Below are 23783 nucleotides of genomic sequence, written 5' to 3' on the forward strand. Positions count from 1 at the left end.
AACTGAAAAGGAGGATCTAATGGCTGGTTAATATCTGTATGCTTTCAAGGTTCCTATTTATCTGTGAAAAATACAAAAGAATGTAAGATCTATTAACTAGCACACAAAATCCTTCCCCCCCTCACAACACTGTAATCCACAGGGCTTTGTCTGCATTCCCCACCCTATACATTTCATTGCTTATTTGAAAGTCCAGTTCATGTAACGCTTCTGCCATACAACTTGCCTCTTGGGAAGAGAATTCTTTCTACCCTACATGGGTAATAGAGAGAAAAAGGAAGGAAAAGGCTATAATACTTTGTGCCTGAGAGAATTAGTTCCTGTACACTGCTGCTATTCAAGTTAATGCCATCTGCTGATGTTCCTTCCTAAGCATCCTCCAGTCCTTCTGCGTTTGTTGAAGAGTGATTGTAAAGTTTTATGGAACTTGTTTCTGATTTACCAGTCATGCTTTCTGAGTCTGATCTCCCTACACACATTCTTATGAATTGAAATAGAACTGAATGGAACTACAAACCATTTGCTTCCCTTTCAGAGCCACACTGCGCAAGTTGCAGCCTGAAGACATGTTTGAGACTTGGGTAAGCAATGGGAATTGTAAACTTTAGGGAATATTCACATGAAAAAGGCCCTGGACTGGTTAGAAAAGCTAAAAGAAGGGCCTGAAGGTTTTTGTAGGTTGGACGTGCAAGTTATTCATGCTGTTTGGACTGTTACAATGTCTTATACCTGGAGCTAACCTAGAAAATGATCCAGAAACTTCATTTGGTTCAAACAGGGCCAGTAGACAGTTAATTAGATCATACTATGATCAGTGCTTTGCCATTTCAAGGCCAAATTCAAAGGGGTAGTAAAGCCTATGAAGCCATAGGGAGCCTGGGGCAGGCTATCAAAAAGAGTATTTCTTTCTGCCTACCTAAATCCTTGGATTGCTATAATGGACGGTGAGAATAACCTTGAGGAACAGGAGGAAGAGCTGCAGCCAAGGCAATGGTCAAATAAGAGAAATCCAAGTCCAGAGCAGAAATGGAATTTGAGAAAGCATCTCAGACTTGGCCCTCCCTAGTTCTCTTTAGGATAAAGGGAGGGAGGAGGGAGGCACATTCAGAGTTGCAAGATTCTGTTACTGTAACCCTATAATAAAAGTAATGTTAGTATTCATGATTTAGGTGTTCAAGTCTGACATTTGCCTTCTGAAGTCTTTCTCTGGTGCCTCTGGCCAAATAAGTTAGGAAGAACTGGCCAGAGGAGCAAGGGCTTTTTCATTTGGGGCACCTTGCTTCACCTGATATCTACATGACAGTCCTTTTTGTATTTAAAAATATTATTTTACTATTTTTCCCCAGTATAATATTGCTAGTTTTATTATTGAGATTTTAATGCCATGGCAATTGCTGTCTTATTGCTGATGAATATTTTATTTTATTGTGCTGCTTTCCATAGTGGTTTTAAATTTTTAATCTTTTCCTGTATTTATATCCTGCTCAAAAGTTAAACAAACCAATACATATGCATTCAGGCTAGGATTCTTCCTCTCTTAATCTACAAAACTCAATTCAGGGCACTCTGTAAATGTCAGAGCTAATTTCTTGCAGCAACAGGAGTTGGGTATAGATGATAAGACCAGGTGAGAATGAGCCATCACTGCTAAGAGACCTGCTTCTAAGAGAAGCAATGTCGAGCACATCATACAAAGATAGACATGCATGTACTATGTTGCATTTAGATAATTTAGAGAATACTCCACACATATACCCCTAGAAAGGAATGAAAGACCTCATCTCTTTTTCTAATAGCAGGACTGGATCTTGGAATATGGGGAGAAAAGGTCCTGGAAGCTTGTACTGAATACTTCATCATTAACTGTTTCCTGCCTCTCCCACAGATAGAAAACAACAGGAACAGCTTGTCTCTGAGTGCAAGATTTGGAAGGGTTTTAAATCTAAAGCAGCTAAGCTACAGCAGTTTTACATCTCATTTATTTTGATGTTTGGTAATAATGCAATTGACAGGGGACATAGAAAGCTGTTCTGTAGCTCTTCTGTACCTGTTCTCTTCCTGCCCTTCACCTCTCACCCCATCCAGATGGTCCCTGCAACTCCTAGTAATGGTCCTGAAAGGAAGTGGGAAGAGTTCAGCAGTGGTAAAACCTCAAATGGGCATTAAGCACACCTCTAGCAGGGAAGTTCAGTAAAGATTCCCCCTTTCCCAAACACAGCATCTTTAGGCTCATAAAATACATGCTTTGACTGCAGAAATCCCTAGGTCAATCCTTTATGTCCCTAATTAAAAGATTCTCAGGGAGCCCCTGTTTATCTGAAGAACACCAGTCTTAGAAGACAGCACTGAATCCAGGCCTTGATCTCCTGTATCTCTCAGCTCCTAAAAGCTGAGAAAAAGCTGTTTCAAGCCCAGCCAGGCTTTCTAGGCTATTATCTGTGAGCCAGTTTACTTGCAGAGAGACTCGGGCTCCATCCACACACCTGATTTGTGCCGATTAGGAATTGGCTCCATGCTCCTGTGTTGTTCCCACAACGCCATTGGTCTTTCATGATCCAAAAATAAATTGCGGTATTAACATCGAGCCCGCAGGCCGAATGGCTTCCTGCGGGTAGAACCGTTGGAAGTGCGTCCCGTGCCCTACCGGCCACAAGGAGGCAGCAGGGTGTAGCCAGGGAGTCTTGGTCTATTCCTCTGGCTGTTCTTTGGTCTAAGTGGAGGCCACTTCCTTCTGCCTTTCTTCCCAGGCCCAAGTGTACTCGCTCTTCGACTTTCTCCTGGGAGGATGCGGCTAGACTGGTGCCAAAGACATCGCTGTTCTGTTATAGCTATAAACCCCGCTTCCCTGCCCTCCAGAATGCTCCCACTTCTAATAAGAAACTGTGCATTCCTGGTTCCTTAGTTTTCTTCTCTCCCTGCTGAAGTTAAGGCTTAGCAGCTCCTGTCTTTATTTCATCAGGTTTCTTAGAATTTATTTTACCAATGCTTTATTTTTCGAGTTCCCCCAGTTCTCAGATCCAATCTCTCAATGGCCGCAGGTGTCCCTCCTGTGGCTGTTGCAAGCATACACCTGAGCTGGTCAGTGAGGGAGCATCCCCAAGGACCTGTCCCTGAGTCCTTGCATCGCTGTGCTCGCTTTGGGGTGAGGCAAAAAATAAAAACATTGCTGGCTGCCACCCAGGAGCCTAGTGCAAGGGCAATGGGGTCCTAAGGTGGCTTGTTAGTGGTGAGGAAGGGAGAGAGAGGTGGTACTTCCCACCAATAGGAAGGTGGCTTGTCTGCAAGCCCATGTTGCTCCAGCATCTCAGATCAAAAATTGAGATTTTTGACAGTTGAGCCAGAAGAGAATCAGCTTGGGAACTCCAGGGTGCACTACTGTAGGAGATTTGCCAAAGGACTGCATGGAAGTACCTTTAAACCATGATGCCTTGACACCATTTTGCCAGGCTTCTTAAACTGGGTAAGGGCCTGTTTTTTCTCCCACCCCCACCCTACCTCATTAATGTACAGAAAGAAAGACATGGACTGAGTGCTACTTTCTTGCCAGCTGTTATTCTTCCTTGTTGGTTAGAACACTGCTCAGTTCACAGGAAATACTCTGTGTTGCTTCTGCCAGGGGCTATTTGGAGGGGTATGGTACCTTTTATTAATTGGATAGATGGCAAGCATTTTAGAGAATTTTAAAAGTGTAAAAATTGTGTACATGGGGAGTCATAGTGCTTGGGAAAGAGAATTTAGCCTTTTCCTTTTCAGTCATAATGCTGATGAAAATCCACACACACAGATTGTCTTAGAGAGGGAAGAATTTCCAATGGCAAAGAATAGGAGCACTTTTTCTTAACACACATAGCAGCTAGAAGTTTAATCAGAATCATAGATGGATATGGCTTAATATATCCCCCCCCCTCACTTGTATCTAGAAGAAAATGGGGAGGAGGAGAAGGGTCCTAAAATGTGAAAAATCCCAAGTTATACCATTCACATAAGGAGTAATTTGAGCTCACTGGCAAACTATTTCTGTTTTGCATGCCGAAGATCTGAGGTGCAAACATTACCGTTTCCAGTTAAGAGATTATTCCATAGCTAGGTAGGATTTTTGCCTGAAAACATCTGGAACTGTTGTCAATTGGAATTGGTAGAGCTGACACACTGAAATGTCATTTCAGATGCAAGTGTGCAGGTTAGTGTGGCAGATAAAGTTTTGCTTTCTGCCACTGAATTAAGCAACAGCCTGTGTTCTCTGGCATATAATTATATATGCCCTGGAAGAACTGGGAGAAAGTCTTCTTCCATTGCACTGGAGAGAAGAGCTAGGCCTTTTGTTTAATGAGTTATCGACTCTGGCATTGCGTTTGTGTTAAGACAGCTGGAGATTGAGTGGATGTGTGTAGGGAAAGCAAGAAAGAAGCACAGAAGGCACACACTATCTTGGACTACTTTTGCTCCAATTTCAGTCATAAATCTACTCTAAACATCCCTCTCAGACTCTGATTCCCCTGTGGAAGCCAGCAAAAGCCTTGGTCTTACAATCTCTCTCTCCCACCCCTCCACCAATGTTTTCCACTTATTCTTTTAATTCTTCATTTTATGGGGGTTCTGTCACTTTTGGACTCAGAGGGGAAAGACATTAGCATTTAGATGGATTTTTTTCCTCTTGCATTAATACCAATTGAAATTGAAAGCTGGGATTGGCGGAAGACAAGGAACATGAGGGTTTTCCATGGTATAATTCCAAGATGACGTTTGTAGCAGGTGCACAATAAACATCCTCCCTGCCAACTCTGGGGGATTTTGCCAATATAATTTTCACTGTACCCAGCTGCCCAAGGTTTGGCTGCTACTTTTTTGGAAGAAAATCTGTCCCAGATTTCATTTTTAATACCAACCTTTCACAAGTCTCCTTTCTTTCTTTAGTTTTTATAGCCATATCTGCCTAAATCTCTTTGCAGCTATTTCCTGCTTTTATACCTCCCTTGGGACCCTCTGGCTGCAGAGGGCCTCTGCCTTTGTGCCAGGAGGCATGATTGCCAAAATGGGTGGAGCAAGTCAAAAAACACCCATTTATCAAAAGGCGTAATAATGAGGGAGCTCCATGCCATCTCTAGTTCCCTAGTAAATCTAACCAATTTTTGTTTTGTTATCCTAAGGCCTGGGCTGCTTTCTCCTTCTAAGGTCCAAGATACATTTTTAGAAATTCAAAAGAAAATGTGCAGGACACCAGTTTCCCAATTCTTTTTGTTAAAATTAAAAGAAACATTTTTTTAGTCAACTAAGGCAAGGAGCATGAGGAACCCATAACTGTATCTGTGGCCATCATCTTTGGACCCTAATAGTATCAAGCAACAGAAGGATGAGCTTGATTGACTTCTTTTCATTAATGGACCTATGATTGTATAATTTGGTTGTCAAATCTGGTGGGTAATCTTACCTTAAGAAAGCTATTATTACATTCCTCACTGCTCTGGAATCCCTTACTATTGGTTGCAGTGTTAAATTAATCAGCATTTTCTGGAAAAAACTGAGTTCTCTTCACAGAAGCATCTTGTACATTCAGTTAGCAGTTTGGTAAAAAAAAAAAAAAGCTAATTGTAGTTCTGATGTTGGGATTCCTCTCTGTTAATGCCCCTGGCTTCCAGTCAGAGCATAGTGGGGCAGCTAAATGCAAAATGTCTGAATTTAAGCTGTCAGCAGGGCACTTTCCACAGGACTTTCCACAGGTCCTGCATTAGGACATGATTACAGATATACATGATTATAAATGTTCATTCTATTATTTTTTGTTATTTGTTTTACTCTAAAACTCTTATATGACAAAATTATGTTTAATGCAAAGTAATTAAACGTCAACCAGCAGAAGCAAACTTCATTTGATTCATGTAATCACCAAGTTGCAATGATTTAAGTAATTTAAAATCATAGAATATCTAGGTTCAAAAGTACCTTGGAGATCTTCTATTCCAGCCTCCAGCTCAGTGCAGAAATGCACCACTTACCATATTCCCAAGAAATGGCCATCTAGCCTCTTCTTAAAAATCTCCAGTGAAGAGAATTCACCACCTCCTGAGAATCTGTTTCATTGTTGAACAGCTCTCACTGCTAGGAATATTTTTCTGATGTGCAATGGAAACTGACTTCTGTGTAATTTAAATCCATGGTTTCTTGCCCTGCCTTCTGGAGCAATTGCTCCATGTTCTACAAGACAGCTCTTCCAATACTGAAAGAAAGCTATCATGTCTCCCAACAATCTTCTCTTCTTCAGGGTAAACATAACCAGTGCTTCTACCTGTAAGTTCATTTATTATCTATCTATCTATCTATCTATCTATCTATCTATCTATCTATCTATCTATCTATCTATCTATCTTGTATAGGCAATTTGGAACCATGGAATAGCGGTATGTGATATATGTGTGTTTGTGGGGTAATAATTGTATACTTCACAACTAATAATGTTGGACTCACCAGAACATGTTTTTTGTATACAGGAGGATGATCTGGATGGAATTCACATTGTGGCATTTGCTGAAGAAAGTGATCCAGGTACAAAACACACAGGCTTATTGCAGGTCTTGGTGCTAAAGTAATCACTGTTCTCGGGATGACTGTTTTAATCTATTACAAGAAAGAGTCCTATGGCATCAAAGCCTATGCCCATTGAATATGGTATTTACTTCTATGAACTATGTCCCGTTCCTCAGATGTATGAGAAGTTAGCTTGAAACAGAAGTGTATATATTCCCATGCTTTTGGAGGAGGGAAGGGGGCTGTATGTATTTTTGCGTTTTTCCTTTATGCAGATAAAGCTAAAGGAGGTTGAACTAGGGAATCAGATTTTGGAATACAAACCATTTATTTGGGCATTTTTCAGCTTCTTATTCCCTGAAATGTTTCGTTTGCAATAATACTTTAATCACTGATTCATTGCTAGCTGTTCTCTTCCTGCTCTATGCTTCAGATGTGGCTGGTACCACCTTCACCCTCATTCTGAGGACATTTACTCCCCATTGATACAGTATGTGTAACACTAGAAATAGAAACAACAGACAGATTGTAGTGAATTAGACCAAAAAAGTTCTTCACCAGAATATCTTCCATTCTTTGGGGCTACTTTAGAAGTACTGAGTGGGCTGAATAGTGTCTACAGAAAGGACTTGGCAGGTATCAGACAAATTTGAAAGCAGACAGTGAAGAATGGTGCCACTAATGAAATGGTAGGACTGAGAAATGGTGCACTGAAATCATCTTCTCTTACACGATTGTAGTTGCTTGAAATATGCCATTCTTGTCTGGTTACTGTAAATGCCCCAAGTATTCTGCAGAGCAATCCACAAGAGAATAACTTAACCATTAATATCATTTCAGATGGCTTTGAATTCCTGGAAATTGTCAAGCAGGTTGCCAAAGACAACACTGACAATCCTGATCTAAGCATTGTCTGGATTGATCCTGATGACTTTCCTCTAGTAAGTAGCCCTCTCCCCCAGCTGGTCCCTTCTCATTTTTTACACACTTACATTCATGTACGCATAGAAGTACATATACATTCCAGATACAATAGAGAGCAAATTTTTGCAAATGTGACCATGTGAATCAATTGTGTACCACCATCAATAGAAAAAATCCAATATAGAGATACATGAATTTAAGATTTATAAGTATTAATATCAATGCCAATATTCTAGTATTTCTTTTTTATATGTAATTTTATTAGAGATTTTCACATAAGTAAAAGGTAAACATGAAATTATATAGTGTAAGATTAAGAAAAGAAAAAAATACAAGAAACAGTGCAGATAGAAAAAACAGTTACAAACTTATTATCCCTCTTCCTCTTTAAAATTACAACATGATTCCCTTCTACCCATATTCAACCTTTTTAAATCAGCAAATCCATAAATCACCAATTCATTTTTTTCCATTTTCATCAAAAAGTCTTTTATAAAAGTACTTGTTGTCTTATCCATGATCAAACAGATCAATTTTGCCATTTCTGCAAGTTCTGCCTTCTTCACAATCTACTCCTCCATTGTGGATATTTCAGTATTTTTCTATCTTTGTGCATATAATAGTCTCGCTGCAGTTACCATATACAAAACCAATCTTCCATAAGTCTTTTCTAGTTGATTATCCATAAGTCCCAATAAAAAAAGTTCTGGTTTCAATTGAATATTGGTCTTTAAAATTCTTTGTGTGATTATATGTATTTGTCTCCATTTTATTTTATTTTTTTGCTTTTTTGCAAGTTCACCATGCATGGTAAAATGTCCCTTCATGTTGTTCACATTTCCACCATTGATTAGAAGTACTTTATACATCTTAGATAATTTCTCTGGTATCATATACCAATGGTACAACATTTTATAAAAGTTCTCTCTAAAATTGTAACATAATATGAATTTCAGTCCTTTTAGCTACATTCTCTCTATATGTTATAACCAAAATTCTTAGCCCATTTTATCATGTAACTTGTCCTTCTTCTGTTTCAAATCTCAGCAAAAGTTTATATAATTTAGCAATCACATGTTAGCAGATTTAAACAATCCTTGTTCCAATGGAGGTGTGTATTATTTATTTAATTAATTCAAAAGTACTTTAGAATAAACAATGTTAAATTCAGCTCTTCCTTTAATCTGTTTTAAACTTTCTTAGTTCAAGTTCTTGGCATGCTTTTTGCTTTTAATTATTTTTAAATCCTTATAGTTATTTCTTTACTTTTTACTTTAATCCGGGCTGAAGGATCACTCACCTTGGTTTAATTGCTCTGCTGCTCAGAAGACCTGTGTAACTTTTAAAATTTTGTAATCCAAACATGCACTAGAAAGTGGAGTTTTGGACAAACTGAGTGTCCTTAAGCAGGCTCTGCATGAGACTGTATGCTTGATCTTTTTTTCTGCAAGTCTCCCACAGGGTCCCTCCAAATTCTGCAGGTTTCCTTGCAAGGAGCTGCCTTCTGAAGCACAAGTGGGCAATCTCCTGGTTTTTCCTTGTTTGGGGAAGCTCTGTTGGCCCGGGCTTGCCACTCGGTCACCAATCTCTACCATGGCATCATCTTTGCTGTTTAGAGGCATGTTAGTCCTCCATTTTCTCCACCTGGGAGTCCCCAGTATTCTAGTATTTCTTACAACTTAAGTATATAAAACATTTTTCCCCTAGGTGTTTTTCAGTATCAGAAAGTTTCTGAATTTCACAAAAGAAATACAAGGATCAGTTGATTTTACACAATTCTACTTTGTATAATCTGTAGAAATCTGCAATTTTCAAAACCGTTCTGTGAGTGAAGAAAGAGGAGCCTCACATCTTCTTTTTCTTTTTTTCTGCAGTGGGTTAACAGTTCCTCTATTTATTTATTTGATTGGTAAGGCAGCCCAACTCAAACAGTGTGTCTCTGGGCAGCATACATTTCTTTATTTAAAGCAAACTGCTGCAAATATTGAATAAGAATTGCCATTGCTGTAGCAATGTCATTTATAATCACTTCTTAAAAATTAAGTGCAGCTTTACTATATATATTCAAAAGCAGTTTTATTAGTCATAGTAAAATTCAAATAGGGTTAGACTTTTAATAATTTATTCAATAACTTTCTTTGATCAATACATCTTCCTATTTGGAAATATTCAAATAACTCCATCTAGAAACATTTTCTCATGTGGTCCACATTTTTCTTTTTGAAGCACATATCTTTTTAAAATCCCATTTTGATTTTTCTCAGTGTATCTTGACATTTAATGAAATATAAAGGAAGAGAAACATAAGTGATTAAAATTAGGTATATTAAAATATATTAAAATATTTGATAGATACCATAATTTATTAGAGTTCTTATATAAATGTTTAATATTTAAATGTTATTCAATACTTATAAGAGTCTGTCAGCAATAACAATGATCCTGCAGCAATACTCTCTAAAACTCAATAAACATCAGGTCAATGTCTGTCAGTAGTTTATCACACCCAGTTAAATTAGTAAATCAATAAATGTTTTCAAGAAATATTGTATTGTTTTTTCTGCAATAGACTAATTGCATGTAAGACCCACCCATGTAAAAGAAAGCAAATGTTGGGAAGGCACAGCTCCAGGGGAATTATCCAGTGGGAGAATGTGATAACTTGCAGCCCAAACTGAATCATTCTCAAGATGTTGCAAAATGGTCACAGCCTGGATGGTTTTTCTTAAGTGATCTTAGACTTAAGCATAGGTTCTTAAAAGTGCATTGCCAATATATCCTGAGTGTGCTTTTAGTATGCAATTGCATGAAATGTTAAGTCAGTTTTTGTTTTTATCCAAAGGGTGCTGAATGAGCCATCAATATTGCTAAATCACAATTGCTGGCACACAAAGGCTTAGCAGGCCTTCATCTTGCACTGCATAAGCTATAGCATGGTGACAGCAGCTGGGTCCTTTCACCTGGAAAATGACCCAGGTGAAGTCTGTTCTCCAGCACCCTCTTGCCCCTGAAAGGCTTACTCCCTTCCATTGTCCCTGCTAGATCTTGTTGGAATGGAGCTCCTGTACAATGGTGAAGAGTCGTGCTGAAGGCAAGCATAGCAGAGGAAACCTGCTGCAATATCTCTTGTCTCCATTTCTCAGCTTCTTGTTGCTTACCTCAGGAGACAATCTAGAGGTTTACCTCACCGACACAGACTCTGTTCCTACCATGATGTCTTCAGCTTCCAGCTTCTATTGCACCTTATGTAGTTCAAAATCCCCCAACCATATTTTCTCCATATATCCTCCCAACCAAATGGAAATTGTGCTGCCCTACCCCATATCTGGACTGCAAATATATGGTTGACCATTAGGTGGAAATGAAGTCCTGACCTCAAACTTCTTGAATTCACAATATGAATGCAAGTATAAATAAGCTTCACTTTTCTTTTACTTCTATAGCTGATCACATACTGGGAAAAGACATTCAAGATTGACCTGTTCAAGCCTCAAATTGGTGTAGTCAATGTCACCGATGTGAGTATCAGCCAGCTCAGTAGCTTTAGCACCAAGGCTGCTGGACCTGCCTTTGTGTTTATTTGCATACCTGATCCTTTCACTAAGCATCCCACTGCCTGACAGAAGGCACTTTGTGAAAGTACCTCAGCTCTGCACAAATGATGGACATAACTAAGATGATATAATAGTGAGTTCAACTGTAAACATTAAGGGGTGGAGCAGAAAAACTGTTACAGCTTCTTTCCTTTGACTCATATGGTATAAACATGAATTGATATAAGAACTCAGACAAATGACACAAGATACTTATTTACTGTGTCTTGTTGATTTTAATAACTGAATATAAGGTTCATTATAGTAAACTACAGATATTCCTGCTTTGCCTGCTAAACAAAATGAAGACAAAACTTTTACTTCACTTTTACACCTTGCCCTTCTTTCTCCCCAGCCTATACAAGGGAATCTTTGGGACACTGGCTACTTTTTGAAAGCCAACTCCCCAGGCCTTATATATTTTCAGCCAATAGTGTGTGATGTTTTGAGGAGTTTGTTTGCTGTACAGGTAGTCCTCGCTTAACAACCACAATAGGGATTGGAAAATTGGTAGTTAATTGGGGTGATCATTAAGCGAGTCATCATGTAACCAGACACAATTTTACAACCATTTTTTACAATGGTCATTAAGCAAATCACCAGGGTCGTTAAGCGAATCATGTGATCATCAAGTGAATCCAGCTTCCCCAATGGACTTTTTTGCCAGAATTTGCTTAAGGACCACATGATTCGCTTAACAACCGTGGTGATTTGCTTAATGACCATTGTTAAAAAGGTCACAAATCACGGTCATGTGACTGTGGAAGGTGCGATGGTTTGCAATGGTCATAAGTGTGAGTACAGGTTGTAAAGCACTTTTTTCAAGTCCATTGTAACTTTGAACTGTCATTAAATGATCGTTAAGCGAGGACTACCTGTACTTCTCCAGGGTGGGAGTTTACTGATTGAGTTTACTTTGGAAGGATGCCCTTGGAGACTTACAGTTGTTTGTAAAATTCAAGTATTAACTTGAAGTATTATAATTTGAAGTATTAAAGTATTAAAAATTATAACTTGAAGTATTAACCAACTGAACAGTGCTTAAGCAGACGTGTTGCCCTGGAGCAGTTCTTTAGAGAGACTGCTGGCTCCCAAAGCATCTCAAGAGCATTCCTTTGGTTCACTTTCACAAAGAAAGGCATGCAAAATACATATTTCATTACATTGCACTGATTGGGGGCTGGATTCAATGGCCTAAGTGGCCCCTTTTGACCCTTCCAGCTGATTCTGATTCTGTGATCTTTAACCTGCCTCCTTCTCCCTTCTCTAATAGTGTTTCCTGCTCAGAATATTTTAGAGTAACCCTACAGTGAGAAACTGCCTTCACACAATTAACTCTCATAGAGATGTATCATTCAATTTTATTTTAGCAGTCAATTTTATTTTAATCAACGATCAGCAAATTTCATAAATACATAATAAAATGGAAGAACAACAGTGTCATCATCTGAATATTCCAAGTTCTTAAAAACCCATTGTCAAATCTAAGACTCTTGCCAAGTATTATCTTTCTGTGGCTCTCATAATGTCTTATGTTATGCAAATATTTTCCAAAGTTTTAGTTGCTCTGCAGTAAAGAAGACAGGGAAGAGTCTAGTTGCCTGGGGAAGTTATCCTCCAGTCTTTGCTCCACCTTTACAATAGGTATTTCTAAAACTGCTGCACTGGAGTCAGTGCCCCCAGATAAGCACAGAGGGTAGGAACCCATTGGAAGCTTCTTTGGGAGTAGGGCAGGAGGCTACCTTTTTTGTTGTTATTTTTTGTATATTCAGAATTCAAAATAAATGAGGCTATCAGACAAACAAGGAAAGCAAGCAAGGATAGGGGCTGTCCTCCTCAAAACAATTTTCACTTATGGAAAGGTGATTTCACATCTTCTATTGTAGATTATGTGGAAAAAGAAATTCCATCATGATTTATTATTATAATATATGAATTCAGATGCAAACTTGTGAGATTTGGGGAATCTCACATTAGCTACTACTCTCCTTCTGTTCCCAGTTCCCTGAATTGCCACTGTATTTGTCATTTCAATTGTCCTCCCATTTGGGGAAGGATGGGGGAGCTTCTGATTGGATGATCTTGGGCCAGCCACTTTCTCTCACCCCTAGGAGAGAGGCAGTGGCAAACCACTTTGGAAAAACCTTGCCAAGAAAACTGCACTTGTCCAGGTAGTCACCAGGAATCAAAAACTGACTGGAAGGCACAAAAAAACAAAATGAAACCCAACCCAGCACTAAAGTCTCCTAAACATCTCTCTCGAGCCCTCACAAGACTAGACAGAATATGTCCTTCTTCAATATTTTGCTAATGTTTTCAGCCTTATCAACGTCAGAAGCATTTGTGTTTTGTTATTGTGTTTAGAATTTGTTAGAAGAATTAGGAGAAAGAGGGCATATTTGAGTGCTCAGAGGATTAAGTGCCAAAATGACACATAAATTAGAAACGGTTTTTCTCCTTCCTTCTGTTTCTCATTCTTCATAAATCACATTCACAGTGTAAATAGTCTTGCAAATATTATTTATAAATAGATAAATAAATATCTGCTAAGGCAATGGTGCAAGTCCTTCTCTGGGCCAAAGGTAACCCATTGCATGCCAGAGGTTGCATTTCAAAAATGACTGGTAGAAACCAAGACAAAAAATTAAGTATAGTTTGATTTACATCTACATTTAAATAAAAGTAAACATTAATAAGGTTACTCTCTAGTCATATATGTAGTGATGTTCCCTTTCTGTCATATTAAAAGTTACAGCCTGGTAACCCTCTTTGAATTTCTCAGGGGGCCGCACCCTTTCTTTCAAGGGTCAGTGGGGCACTTTGGTGCTAAGACTAGACATTCCACTCATACTTGATGTTCAGCCTGGTATTATCCAAAGAGCAGCAACAATAATACTATCCCATGTTGCTCCTTAGCCTGGCAGTCATGGCCTACATCAAGAATATATCAGGCCCTGTCTGCTGTCTCCCAGGCTGTGTAATGAGCCATAGAAAGAGGCACCAGCTTTTGCAGGTCGGAGCTAGAGAGTCTCGTGGGGATGTTAGTCTTAAGGTTCACTGTATGTTTCAGGAAACTCAATTGTAAAAACATTTTCGGAAAATAAATCTGATTACTTCTAAGCTGTGTTTTCATTTTCACAGTTGATGCTAAATGACTTTTCCTTTAGAGGACCATTACTTCTGAAAAGCATGTACCCGTGATTCTTTACCTTTTACATCTTACATCCCGCTCTTCTGAATAACTTGAGTACCCCCACCATAGAACTTTTTCCAAGAATGACATTTTTATGTTTAAAGATATATCTGGAGGTGCCATGGATTGCATGGTGTGCAAAACTTCATTTGTTGATGCTGCTTCTCACAGCCCCCAGCATGTTTTCTGTTTCTTGTGCTAAGTGGTTTGAAAATAAAAGGTGCACTTTAGGAGTGCTAGGAACTGCAGGCATATCCTTCCCTCTGCTCAGCTATCAGATCCCCACTGTTGGGAAATAGTGCTCATTTGCCAATTTCCCCTTTTTTGGGGGTACTTTCAATCACTACCCCATGACTCCCTGAAGTAAGAGGGGTGGTTGCCCAGCAGTTAGCCAGCTTCAGTTTTCCCATCTTATACCTTTCCTCCTCTATGGGGCAATTTCTGATATGGAGTTCTTGGTGCTGCCTGAGCTTAGTTGTTTGCTTGCAGACGTTTCACTACCCAAGTCAATAACATCATCAGTGCAAGTGAATGTGGGGTTTGCTGCCTGCCAGTTTTGGTGGGGGTGTAGTTTCCTCCTTGGTGGTTCCTTGATTATTGTTTTCTGCCTAACCCTGGTGCTGATCCCTGCTTATCTGTATGTGGGCTGCTAGATGGGATGTATTTTACTCTTTTTGTTTCCTTCCTAAGTTTTTTATTGTCTCTTTTTTGAATGGAATGTAAATGTGGTTTATCTCTATGTGTCTATTGATGGCTGAATGCCAAGATTCCAGGAATTATCTAGCATTTTTGGATTTGGCTTGGTCTAAGATGCTAATGAGAGCCAGTCTGATATAGTGGTTAAGGCATCAGGCTAGAAATCGGGAAACCATGAATTCTAGTCCCTCCTTAGGCACGAAGCCAACTGGGTGACCCTGGGCCAGTCCCTCTCTCTCAGGCCTCGGAAGAATAAGGCTCCCGCTTCTGAAAAACCTTGCCAAGAAAGCTGCAGGGACTAGTCTAGGCAGTCACCAGGAGTCAACACTGCCTCGAAGGCACACACACGTATAGACAAAAGATGCTAATAGTTTCCTGGTTGAAACTGTGGTTGAGTCCGTTCATGTGTTAAAAGATTAAGGAGTTTTCATCATGTCTTCTGACAGCTAGTTGGTGTTCATAGATGGGCTCTGCTAGTCCTTTGCCTGTCCACCCTACAAAGTGGCTGTTCCAGTCCTTGCATTGTATGTTGTAGATGACTCCTGTTGTTTCTTCTTGGGCTACTGGGTCTTTTGGTTTGCTTAAGATGTTTTGGAGGGCTTTAGTTGGTTTGTGTGCTGCAGTGTTGCTTTGTGGTTGTAGCAGTCTGTTAGTTGTTTCTGAGATGTTACTTTGGTAACAGAGCACTTTGTTAGTGTGGATTGCTTTCTGATAGACTTCGGTTTCTAGTTTGCTGTCATTTCCTCTGCTGATGAAAATATCCAGGAAGGGTAGTATGTTGTTGTTTTATTCTTCCCTTGTGAATTTCATTCATTCATTCATTCATTCATTCATTCATTCATTCATTCATTCATTCATTCATTCAATTTTATATAGCTGCCCATCTCACATTCATGACTCTGGGTGGTTTACAATTAAAACATAAACTGTACCAAAAATCAAAAAATAAAATATCCATACGTACAATACAAACCTTAAAAACAATTAAACAATTAAAAGGCATATCATACAACCACCAGGAGAGCACAGCCATTCAAGAACAGTACAGCCATTTTATGGGCTCCACACCACTCTCTGATCCCCAGGCCAGATGGCAAAGCCAGGTCTTCAGGCCCTTCCAGAAGGCCAGCAAGGTCGGGCCCAGCCTGACCTCCGGGGGAATGGTGTTCCATAAGGCAGGTGCAGCAGCAGAAAAGGCCCTCCTTCTGGGTCCTGCCAGATGACATTCTCTAGTGGACAGAACCTACAACAAGCCTCTTCTGCTGGACCTGTTGGGATGGGTAAATGTCCCTGGGGAGAGGCTGTCCTTCAAAGAACCTGGTCCTATGCAACGTAGGACTTTATAGATTATCACCAGCATCTTGAATTGGACTGGAAGCAAATTGATAACGATTGCAACTTGCGGAGCAGAGGTGTAATGTGCTGATCTAGCTATGCACATAACAGCCTGCGCCACTGCATTTTGCACCAACTGAAGTTTCCAAATACTCTTCAAGGGCAGCCCCATGTAGAGCACATTAGAGTAATCTATATGTGAAGTGACCATGAATGACTGAGTGTAGAGCCTCCTGATCCAGGAATGGGTGAAACTAATGCACAACTCAAAGCTGTGCAAAGTCCCTCCAAGCCATGACTGCCACCTACTCTTTGAGCAGGAGTTGTGAGTCCAGAAGAACCCCCAGATTGTGCACTGGGTCTGCTTGGGGAAATGCAACCCCATCCAGAACCAAAGGTGGTAAATTCCTAGATCCAGGTGGCCCCAAAACCCAAAGCCACTCAGTTTTGCCAGGGTTGAGCCAAAGCCTGTTGTTCCCCATCCAAACCCCTACACCCTCCTATCCTTCAAAGATGTTGATTGTTTCATGTGTCTTCCCTAGTTGTTCCTTTTTTTACTATGACAAAGGTGTCCATATTTTTAGTTGTATGTGTAGGAGTGCTGTAGCTTCTAGACATTGCATCACAGTCTCTGCTATGAATCCTGAGGGTGGTGATCCCATGGGTACCATGGATTTGATGGTATATTTGTCCATCGAACTGAAAGTAGGTATAGGTAGACCTTGTTTACTGACTGCCTAATTCAGTGATCATTCAAAGTTATGACAATGCTAAAAAAATAACTTTACAACCAATGCCCACATTTATGACCTTTGCAGCATCCCTTAGTCAGATGATCGCCATTACAGTCACTATGTGTTGTCCTGTGCCTGACCTGTTGTTTTTTCTTTTTTTTCCTCCATGAAGAGTAGAGAGATTGGAGAGGAAGGGATTCCAAGAGAGTAAGCAGGCACACAATGGAGAATACACTGGCCAGCTGGGAGCTGTGAGTGTGCTCAGCAAATGGCCAGTGTATTCCCTATTGTGTGTCTGCTTACTCTCTTGTAATCCCTTCCTCTCCAATGAATGTAAATACAAACATTAATTCCCTTCTTGCTAATTATCCCAGTGCCGGGATGAGCATTCCAAAGGGTGGGAGAGTGGGGAAAAGGAATGCACAGTCACGGTCACTTGATTGCCCACTTAGTGACTGCTTTGCTTAACAACAGACCTGCCAGTCCCAATTGTGGTCACTAAATAAAGACTACCTGTTGTGAGGCAAAGGTTGATGAGATCCATGAATCTGAGTATTTCAATCATAGTGTATTTGCTAAGTTGGGCATGTTGTACTGCTGCAATATATTGCTTTCGCTCGTTATGGATCTAAGGACATGAAAAGTGCTGTGACATCAAATGAGACCATAATTCTATCTTCTTCTGTTCTTAGGTCTTTGGTTTTCTGGAGACACTGTAATGGAGAATTGACACTGTAATGGAGAATTTGCTCCCCTCTATGAGATCTCCAAACTTGAGTTAGAGATATTCTCTTCTATTGAAATTTCTGGTTTCCATATATTTCTTTATTTCATATGACTTAATTTGGGGTGTGACAGGAGGGGCTACTGTAGTGGATGTTTTCCTGCCAGCTGATGACTGATTGGAGGGGACAGCAGCAAAGAGGAGAAAACCAATCATCTTGCCTGTAACAAATGACCCATTAACAAATCAGGACCACACCATGCTATAGCAAAGAAGATTGGCAATGTAGAAAGAAATTTTAAGCTGGCATTGTTTTATGACAGCTCAAGGATGGTGTGTGTGTGTGTGTGTGTGTGTCTGTTGCTGAAAATGCCTAGCTGTCTTTTGCATTCTATCTGTTGTTTATTTCCCACTGGTGAAAAACTAGTGGTCTGTACAACGATAAGAATCAACTGACCGAGCTTATTTTTATTGAAGACCATGAACAGAGGATAGCATCTTAGAATGTCTTGAAATGAATTTTCTTCACTAGAAATGCAGGTTCTCATAAGTAGATGGTGTTGATCCTCTCTTCAAAATGAGTTAATCTTATATGTGCAAGAAGTTTATCTGTGGGAGAGTCAAGGTCTGTCCTAGTGTCTAGAAGCTATGAGGGTCTGGATGGGGAAGTACAAGTTGCGGCTTAACCCTACCAAGACTGAGTAACTATGGGTTTTTGGTCCCCTGGATCTGGAACTGGAATGTTTCTATTGCTGATTTGGATGGGGTGGCACTGCCTTGTTCAGACTTGGTATGCAGTCTGGGAGTCCTCTAAAGATCACAGCACCTGCTTGAAAAGCAGGTGGCAGCTATGGCCAGGGGCTCTTTTTATACTACCTCTTGTGCACCAGTTGTACTCATTCCTGGACAGGGAGGCCCTACTCATGGTCATTCATGCCTTGGTCACCTCCCGATTGGACTAGTGTAATGCACTCTCAGTGGGATTGCCCTTGAAGACATCCGGAAACTTCCGTTGATCCAGAATGCAGCAGCGTGAGTTGTTATGCCTGTGTAACTACTACTCTGCTACTCTGCAAGCTCCACCGGCTCTCAGTAGGCTTCCAGGTGTGATTCGAGGTGCTTTAAAGCCCTATGTGACATAGGACGGAGTTACTTGAGGGACTGCCTTCTCCCAAGAACATCTGCCTGCCCCACATGCTTCCATGGGGCATGCTCCAAGGTTCCCTTTTTTGAACTTTGCCATCTTATCGGAACTAGGAAGTGTGACTTTTCAGGGACTGCCCCCGTCCCTGAATGATATGTGACAGGCCCCAACTCTGCTTTTCTAAATCTGTTCAGATCTGGCTTTTCTCCCAGGTGCTTGGGTCCAGTTGAGTGGAGTCCCATTTTGGATGTTTAATTATTGTGTTTTGGTTACCATTTCATATTTTATATATTTTATTTTTATTTATTAATTAATTAAATTTGTCCCCGCCCATCTCCCCCCAATGGGGGACTCTGGGTGGCCCATAGCTCATTAAAAACAATAAATAAATATACAATTAAAAACCTATATGCACAGTTACAAAAGATAAAGGAAAAAGTCCAGGTGGCCAATGGTTCAGGGCAGCAACACGAGGCTTCTAAGGGGCTAGCCAACCCCACACTTGATGTCTTCCCTCCCTGCCCCAGGCAGATGGCAGAGCCCAGTCTTCAAATCCCTCCAAAAGAAAGTCAGGGGGCCAATCTCACCTCTGGGGGCAAGATGTTCCAAAGGGCGGGGGCTACAGCAGAGAAGGCCCACCTTCTGGATCCCGCTAGTTAGAGCTCTTTTGCCAAGGGGGTCCGGAGCATGCCCTCTGTGTGTGATCGGGTGGGACGGGTTTTATTAAGTTAATAAGTATGTTATGTAATGTTATGTGGTTATTTTTTTTATTGTTTACTGTACACCATGTAGTCATATTGTTCATTTGGGTGGCCCTATAAAGCCGGGGGGGGGGGGGAGAAAGAGAGAAAGAGAGAGAGAGAGAACTGAGAAATGCTCTCCTCATAGGTTTTCCAGGAAAAATTACATGCTTTAACCGAACTCATGAGCTCTGGTCTTGATAGTGTTACAGTTTCTGAAAGTGTCATCTGTGCTAAGGATCTTGGTTGTATCAACCTGTCTGTTATCTTTATGAGAAACTGAAATACAGTATATATTAAATATATATTAAATTTATATTAATTATTTAAGTGACCTTTGAAATAATGAACTTGAATGTTCTATCCTTTTAAAACAGAGGCAATTTGCTTTGAAACAGTGAAATTAGTTGCTTTTCATCTCAAATGTGGTTAACACAATAATAACCAAAGTATATTAATTTAATGCATACCTCAGAGAATGTTTAATTTTGGTTAGTACTATTTTCCTCTTCCTAGAAATATAATTGGAGAGTTGAAACAATCATTCAGTTTGCTGTACTATTTGGGCTTGCAGTCAGCTCCACAGTTTGCTGTACTATTTTGGTGTGGCAGTCAGCTCCACAGTGATGGATGCCTGTCAAGGACGTATATGTTTATCTAAAAATGGATAGGTAATTTGTGGTCCTTGGCTTAATTTCAAAAGCCCTCTGCAGGAGATCTGTTGTGAAACTTCTAGGAAGATTATTTTCCACTCTGTGTAGTGTTTTGGAAGAAAAATAAAAAGATCAAGATAATGAGAGTGAGAAACAAAAAGAGCTGCCAGAAAAAGAAAAGGGTATGTCAGAGAGAAGATGAGCAGCAAATCCTCTACCCTGGTTCTAGGTTAGTATTTATCAAGAATTGTGATTATTTCAAACATCTGGAATAGCTCAAAGGAATTTTATTCCAGCATGTATCTTAACAACATTAGAATTTTTAAAAAACTTGTATTGTTTGTCATTTTTATTTTGTTAACATACATCACATGGTCATGTAGTATTGCTACTTATATTTGAATGCTTTTATATTCAGTTTATTGGGAGGAGGTATGGAATGGAATCCACACATGACTTTTCCTTTATATACCGGTTTCTCAAACTCCCACTTTATAAATAATTGGGGAAGAACTAGATTTAAACATATTTTGCTCCAAAACCTCCCAGTGTTCTGTGAAGAAAATGTTCACCTTTCCTTTCAGGCTGATAGTATCTGGATGGACATCAGGGATGATGATGACCTCCCTACAGTTGAGGAATTGGAAGATTGGATAGAAGATGTACTTTCTGGCAAAATAAACACAGAAGATGATGATGTTGACGACGACGACGACGACGACGATGATGAGTAGGCTACAGTTCATTGAATACTGGACACTTAAATCTGTGTGCCTCAAAATACTATGCCTTACTGTGTTTCTCTTCTAAAGGGAAATACTGTTCTTTTTGACTTTCAAAGGTTGTTTCTAAGGGTCATTGAAGTCTCATAGTCTTGATCCCTTTTCTCTGTACCTCTTCCCAAATACCCCCCTCCCTTTTTCTGGCTTCCATAAGATATACCCTATACCTAAGTCAGAAATTATTTTTTAAAAAATTGTGATCCAGCAGGGTGATCAGGGGAAAGTGGAACAAGCCCTCCTCTATGCAAACATTCTGTATCATGTGAAGAAGGTGCCTGAGGGAAGTGGTGATTGCAGGGCTCCAAATGGCCCATTGCAGAACCTCCCCCTCCCCCTCCCACCCAGCTATGAGCCTCTGTGACTCCATGGCCACTTCTGCTTTGGTGGCCAGAGAGAATAGAGCCTTACCCAGCAGCCACTTATTTCTTTTTGTCTCTGGCAGGAATAGCAATCTTTGGACTGTAATACATGAGGTTGCTATTCCTACTGGTGACCTCTGTTGCTTACCCCCCAGGCTGCCACTTTTGGGTTCCCTGGCTCATGGCAGCCTGCCTGCCTCCCTGCTGTAGCTGTGCTGCTGTCATCACTGGAGGTCTCCACTGTTGGCCTGAGGAATCAGCCAGCAAAAGGGAGAGAAGCAGGACAGGCAAGAGATCTGCACTTGGAGGGGTGGGGGAGAGTAGAAGCAGGCAGACTCCTCTTCCTCTTTCCTGTCCTTGCTTCTCTGACAGCAGCAGAAGGAACTGTTCCTCTGCCCTTGTGCAAGGGCTGCGACTTCGGTGGCCTCATTTCTGAGATTCAGCAAAAGGAACGCTGTGGGGTAGCACTTTCCCAAGTGGCATACTTTCTTCCCATCTTAAGAATGGGAGGAAAGCACATGGCAGGGGATGTGGGGAAGAGTCCAGTTGTCTTCTGGAATAAGTGATCTGTTCTCCAAACTCACCAGAAGGAAAGCACTGGGAAATCTCCAGTAGTGACTGATGTTGCTAGAGTTTTGAAATTGCTTGGTTCAGAATATGTATCTCCCATGCTTTGTAATGCTTATCCATTAATCCTTGGATCCTGTCCAATTGAAATGTAAAAAGAAATTCTGACTGGACTGATGTAGGATTTCATTTCATTTCATTATTTCATTTCTGTGCTCATCAATACACAGTCTGCAATGATACTATCTGGGCCATACATCTCTGCCCTGCCCTGCTTTCTAGAGGCTGATACACAAGTTTCCTTCTCCATGCTGGTAGACACATGATTAGCCATTGTCAGATTACTGTGTATAGATGATTGATCAGGATTCCCATCTCCATTAAAGCTCCATATTGTGTGTATATCTGTATGCACGTACATCTCTTTTATATTAGTACCAATCATGTTTCAAATTATGTGCAGCTGATATGTGTATATCTGAGGGTCTTTCCCTTTTTGTACCTACCCACAGTACAAAAATTGACCTCACAACATTTTTTTCTGCCATGTCTCCATGAAGTTGCCTTTGTCTCATACCAGCCCATGAGTGAGACAGGCTTGTCATCCTTTGCTCTACCAGTGTTAGTGTTTCTCCCTTTATTCTGACACTTTCCAAGGAAAATTTCATGACGTGTAAGATTGACAGCAAATTTCATGTTGGGTAGATGGGTGGATACTACTTTAACTCAGTAATGGGGAAAAACCTATTTTTCAAAATTAGGTTGTTTCTTCACCCAGCTTCACTCTTCTTGACTTCATTTTAAGCATCTCATATTTATTTTCAAATGGCTAGGGGTTTGCCTCAAACTCCCTTACATTATAGCCCTATTCTACTTTCTCCAAATGGGGAAGGAAGGCAGGATTGCATTGTCAGTTTGGTCTCCAATACTGTCTATGCTTCTATTCCCATTATTTGATTTATGCATGTTTAGTATAAAATTAGAAAAGGTCACCTTTCCCAGTACAGCTTTAAGTGTTGCTTTTCCGTGTTGTCCAATTGTGCAGGGTTTCAATTGCATTAAGCATCTATATGCATGCTAATGCATGCAAGAAGATGTGACACCAATAATGGTAGCCTGAGTTTTGATCCAACTCCCCCACCCACAGATGTCTTTATGTTTAGTGTATAGATGTAGAAATTCTTCTGCTATTTGTTCCTCTCTGAAATTTATACTCTGTGGATGCCAATCTCTGTCTAAAATATTTTCTCTTTCTTCCATCAGCTCTACAGTAAGACTATTTTTTCACTTAACCTTTGGCTTTATGCTTTCAATATATCCAGATAACTCCTGAAAAGACATGTTTTGATTTATTCTAGCTTTTCAGAATTGGTTCATCTTCCCTTTTACATTCCCTTCTTGTATTTTCATTAGAATGTAAGCATGAAGGCAAGGCCTGTTTTACATTAAAGGGTGTAGAATGCTGTGACTGTAGGTATAATTCCAACTGGATGATGATGATGGTGGTGGTGGTGGTGGTGGTTGGTCGCACAGTCAGCCAGATGTTTAGACTGGATTTGGCATTTTTATCCACCTATCGAGTCCTTCACAAGGACCTGGGGTAGGCAGATGTTGTTATTATTATTATACAACGTGAAATCACAGTTGTCAGTTCTTTAGCTGGTGTTGGCCTTCATTTGCATCGAGTTCTTCTCAAGAACCTAGGATGTCGTAATGTATCAACATAGTATATGTGCGGATCCAAGCAGCATGGCCTTTTGTAATTGACAGATGGAAATTTTGTCAATGTGCAGATTTTCTAAGTGCTGTCCAAGGTT

At 40.2% G+C, this 23783-nt stretch overlaps 1 protein-coding gene across 1 annotated transcript in view; it reads left to right on the forward strand.

The window, feature by feature from the left end:
* CASQ2 (calsequestrin 2) overlaps positions 1–22368 on the forward strand; it is a 56181-nt gene extending 33813 nt beyond the window's left edge. The window contains exons 7-11 of the mRNA XM_088147527.1: positions 536–581; positions 6486–6540; positions 7363–7463; positions 10890–10964; positions 20843–22368. Coding sequence (XP_088003653.1) covers positions 536–581; positions 6486–6540; positions 7363–7463; positions 10890–10964; positions 20843–20992 — 427 coding nt within the window. The 3' untranslated portion in view covers positions 20993–22368. The remainder of the gene's footprint in view (positions 1–535; positions 582–6485; positions 6541–7362; positions 7464–10889; positions 10965–20842) is intronic.
* Positions 22369–23783: the final 1415 nt, after the last annotated feature.

The sequence above is a fragment of the Python bivittatus genome, unplaced genomic scaffold (genome assembly GCF_059951505.1).
Source record: "Python bivittatus isolate LINGU-HERP-01145 unplaced genomic scaffold, Pbiv_v1 ctg000520_np1212, whole genome shotgun sequence".
NCBI lineage: Eukaryota > Metazoa > Chordata > Lepidosauria > Squamata > Pythonidae > Python > Python bivittatus.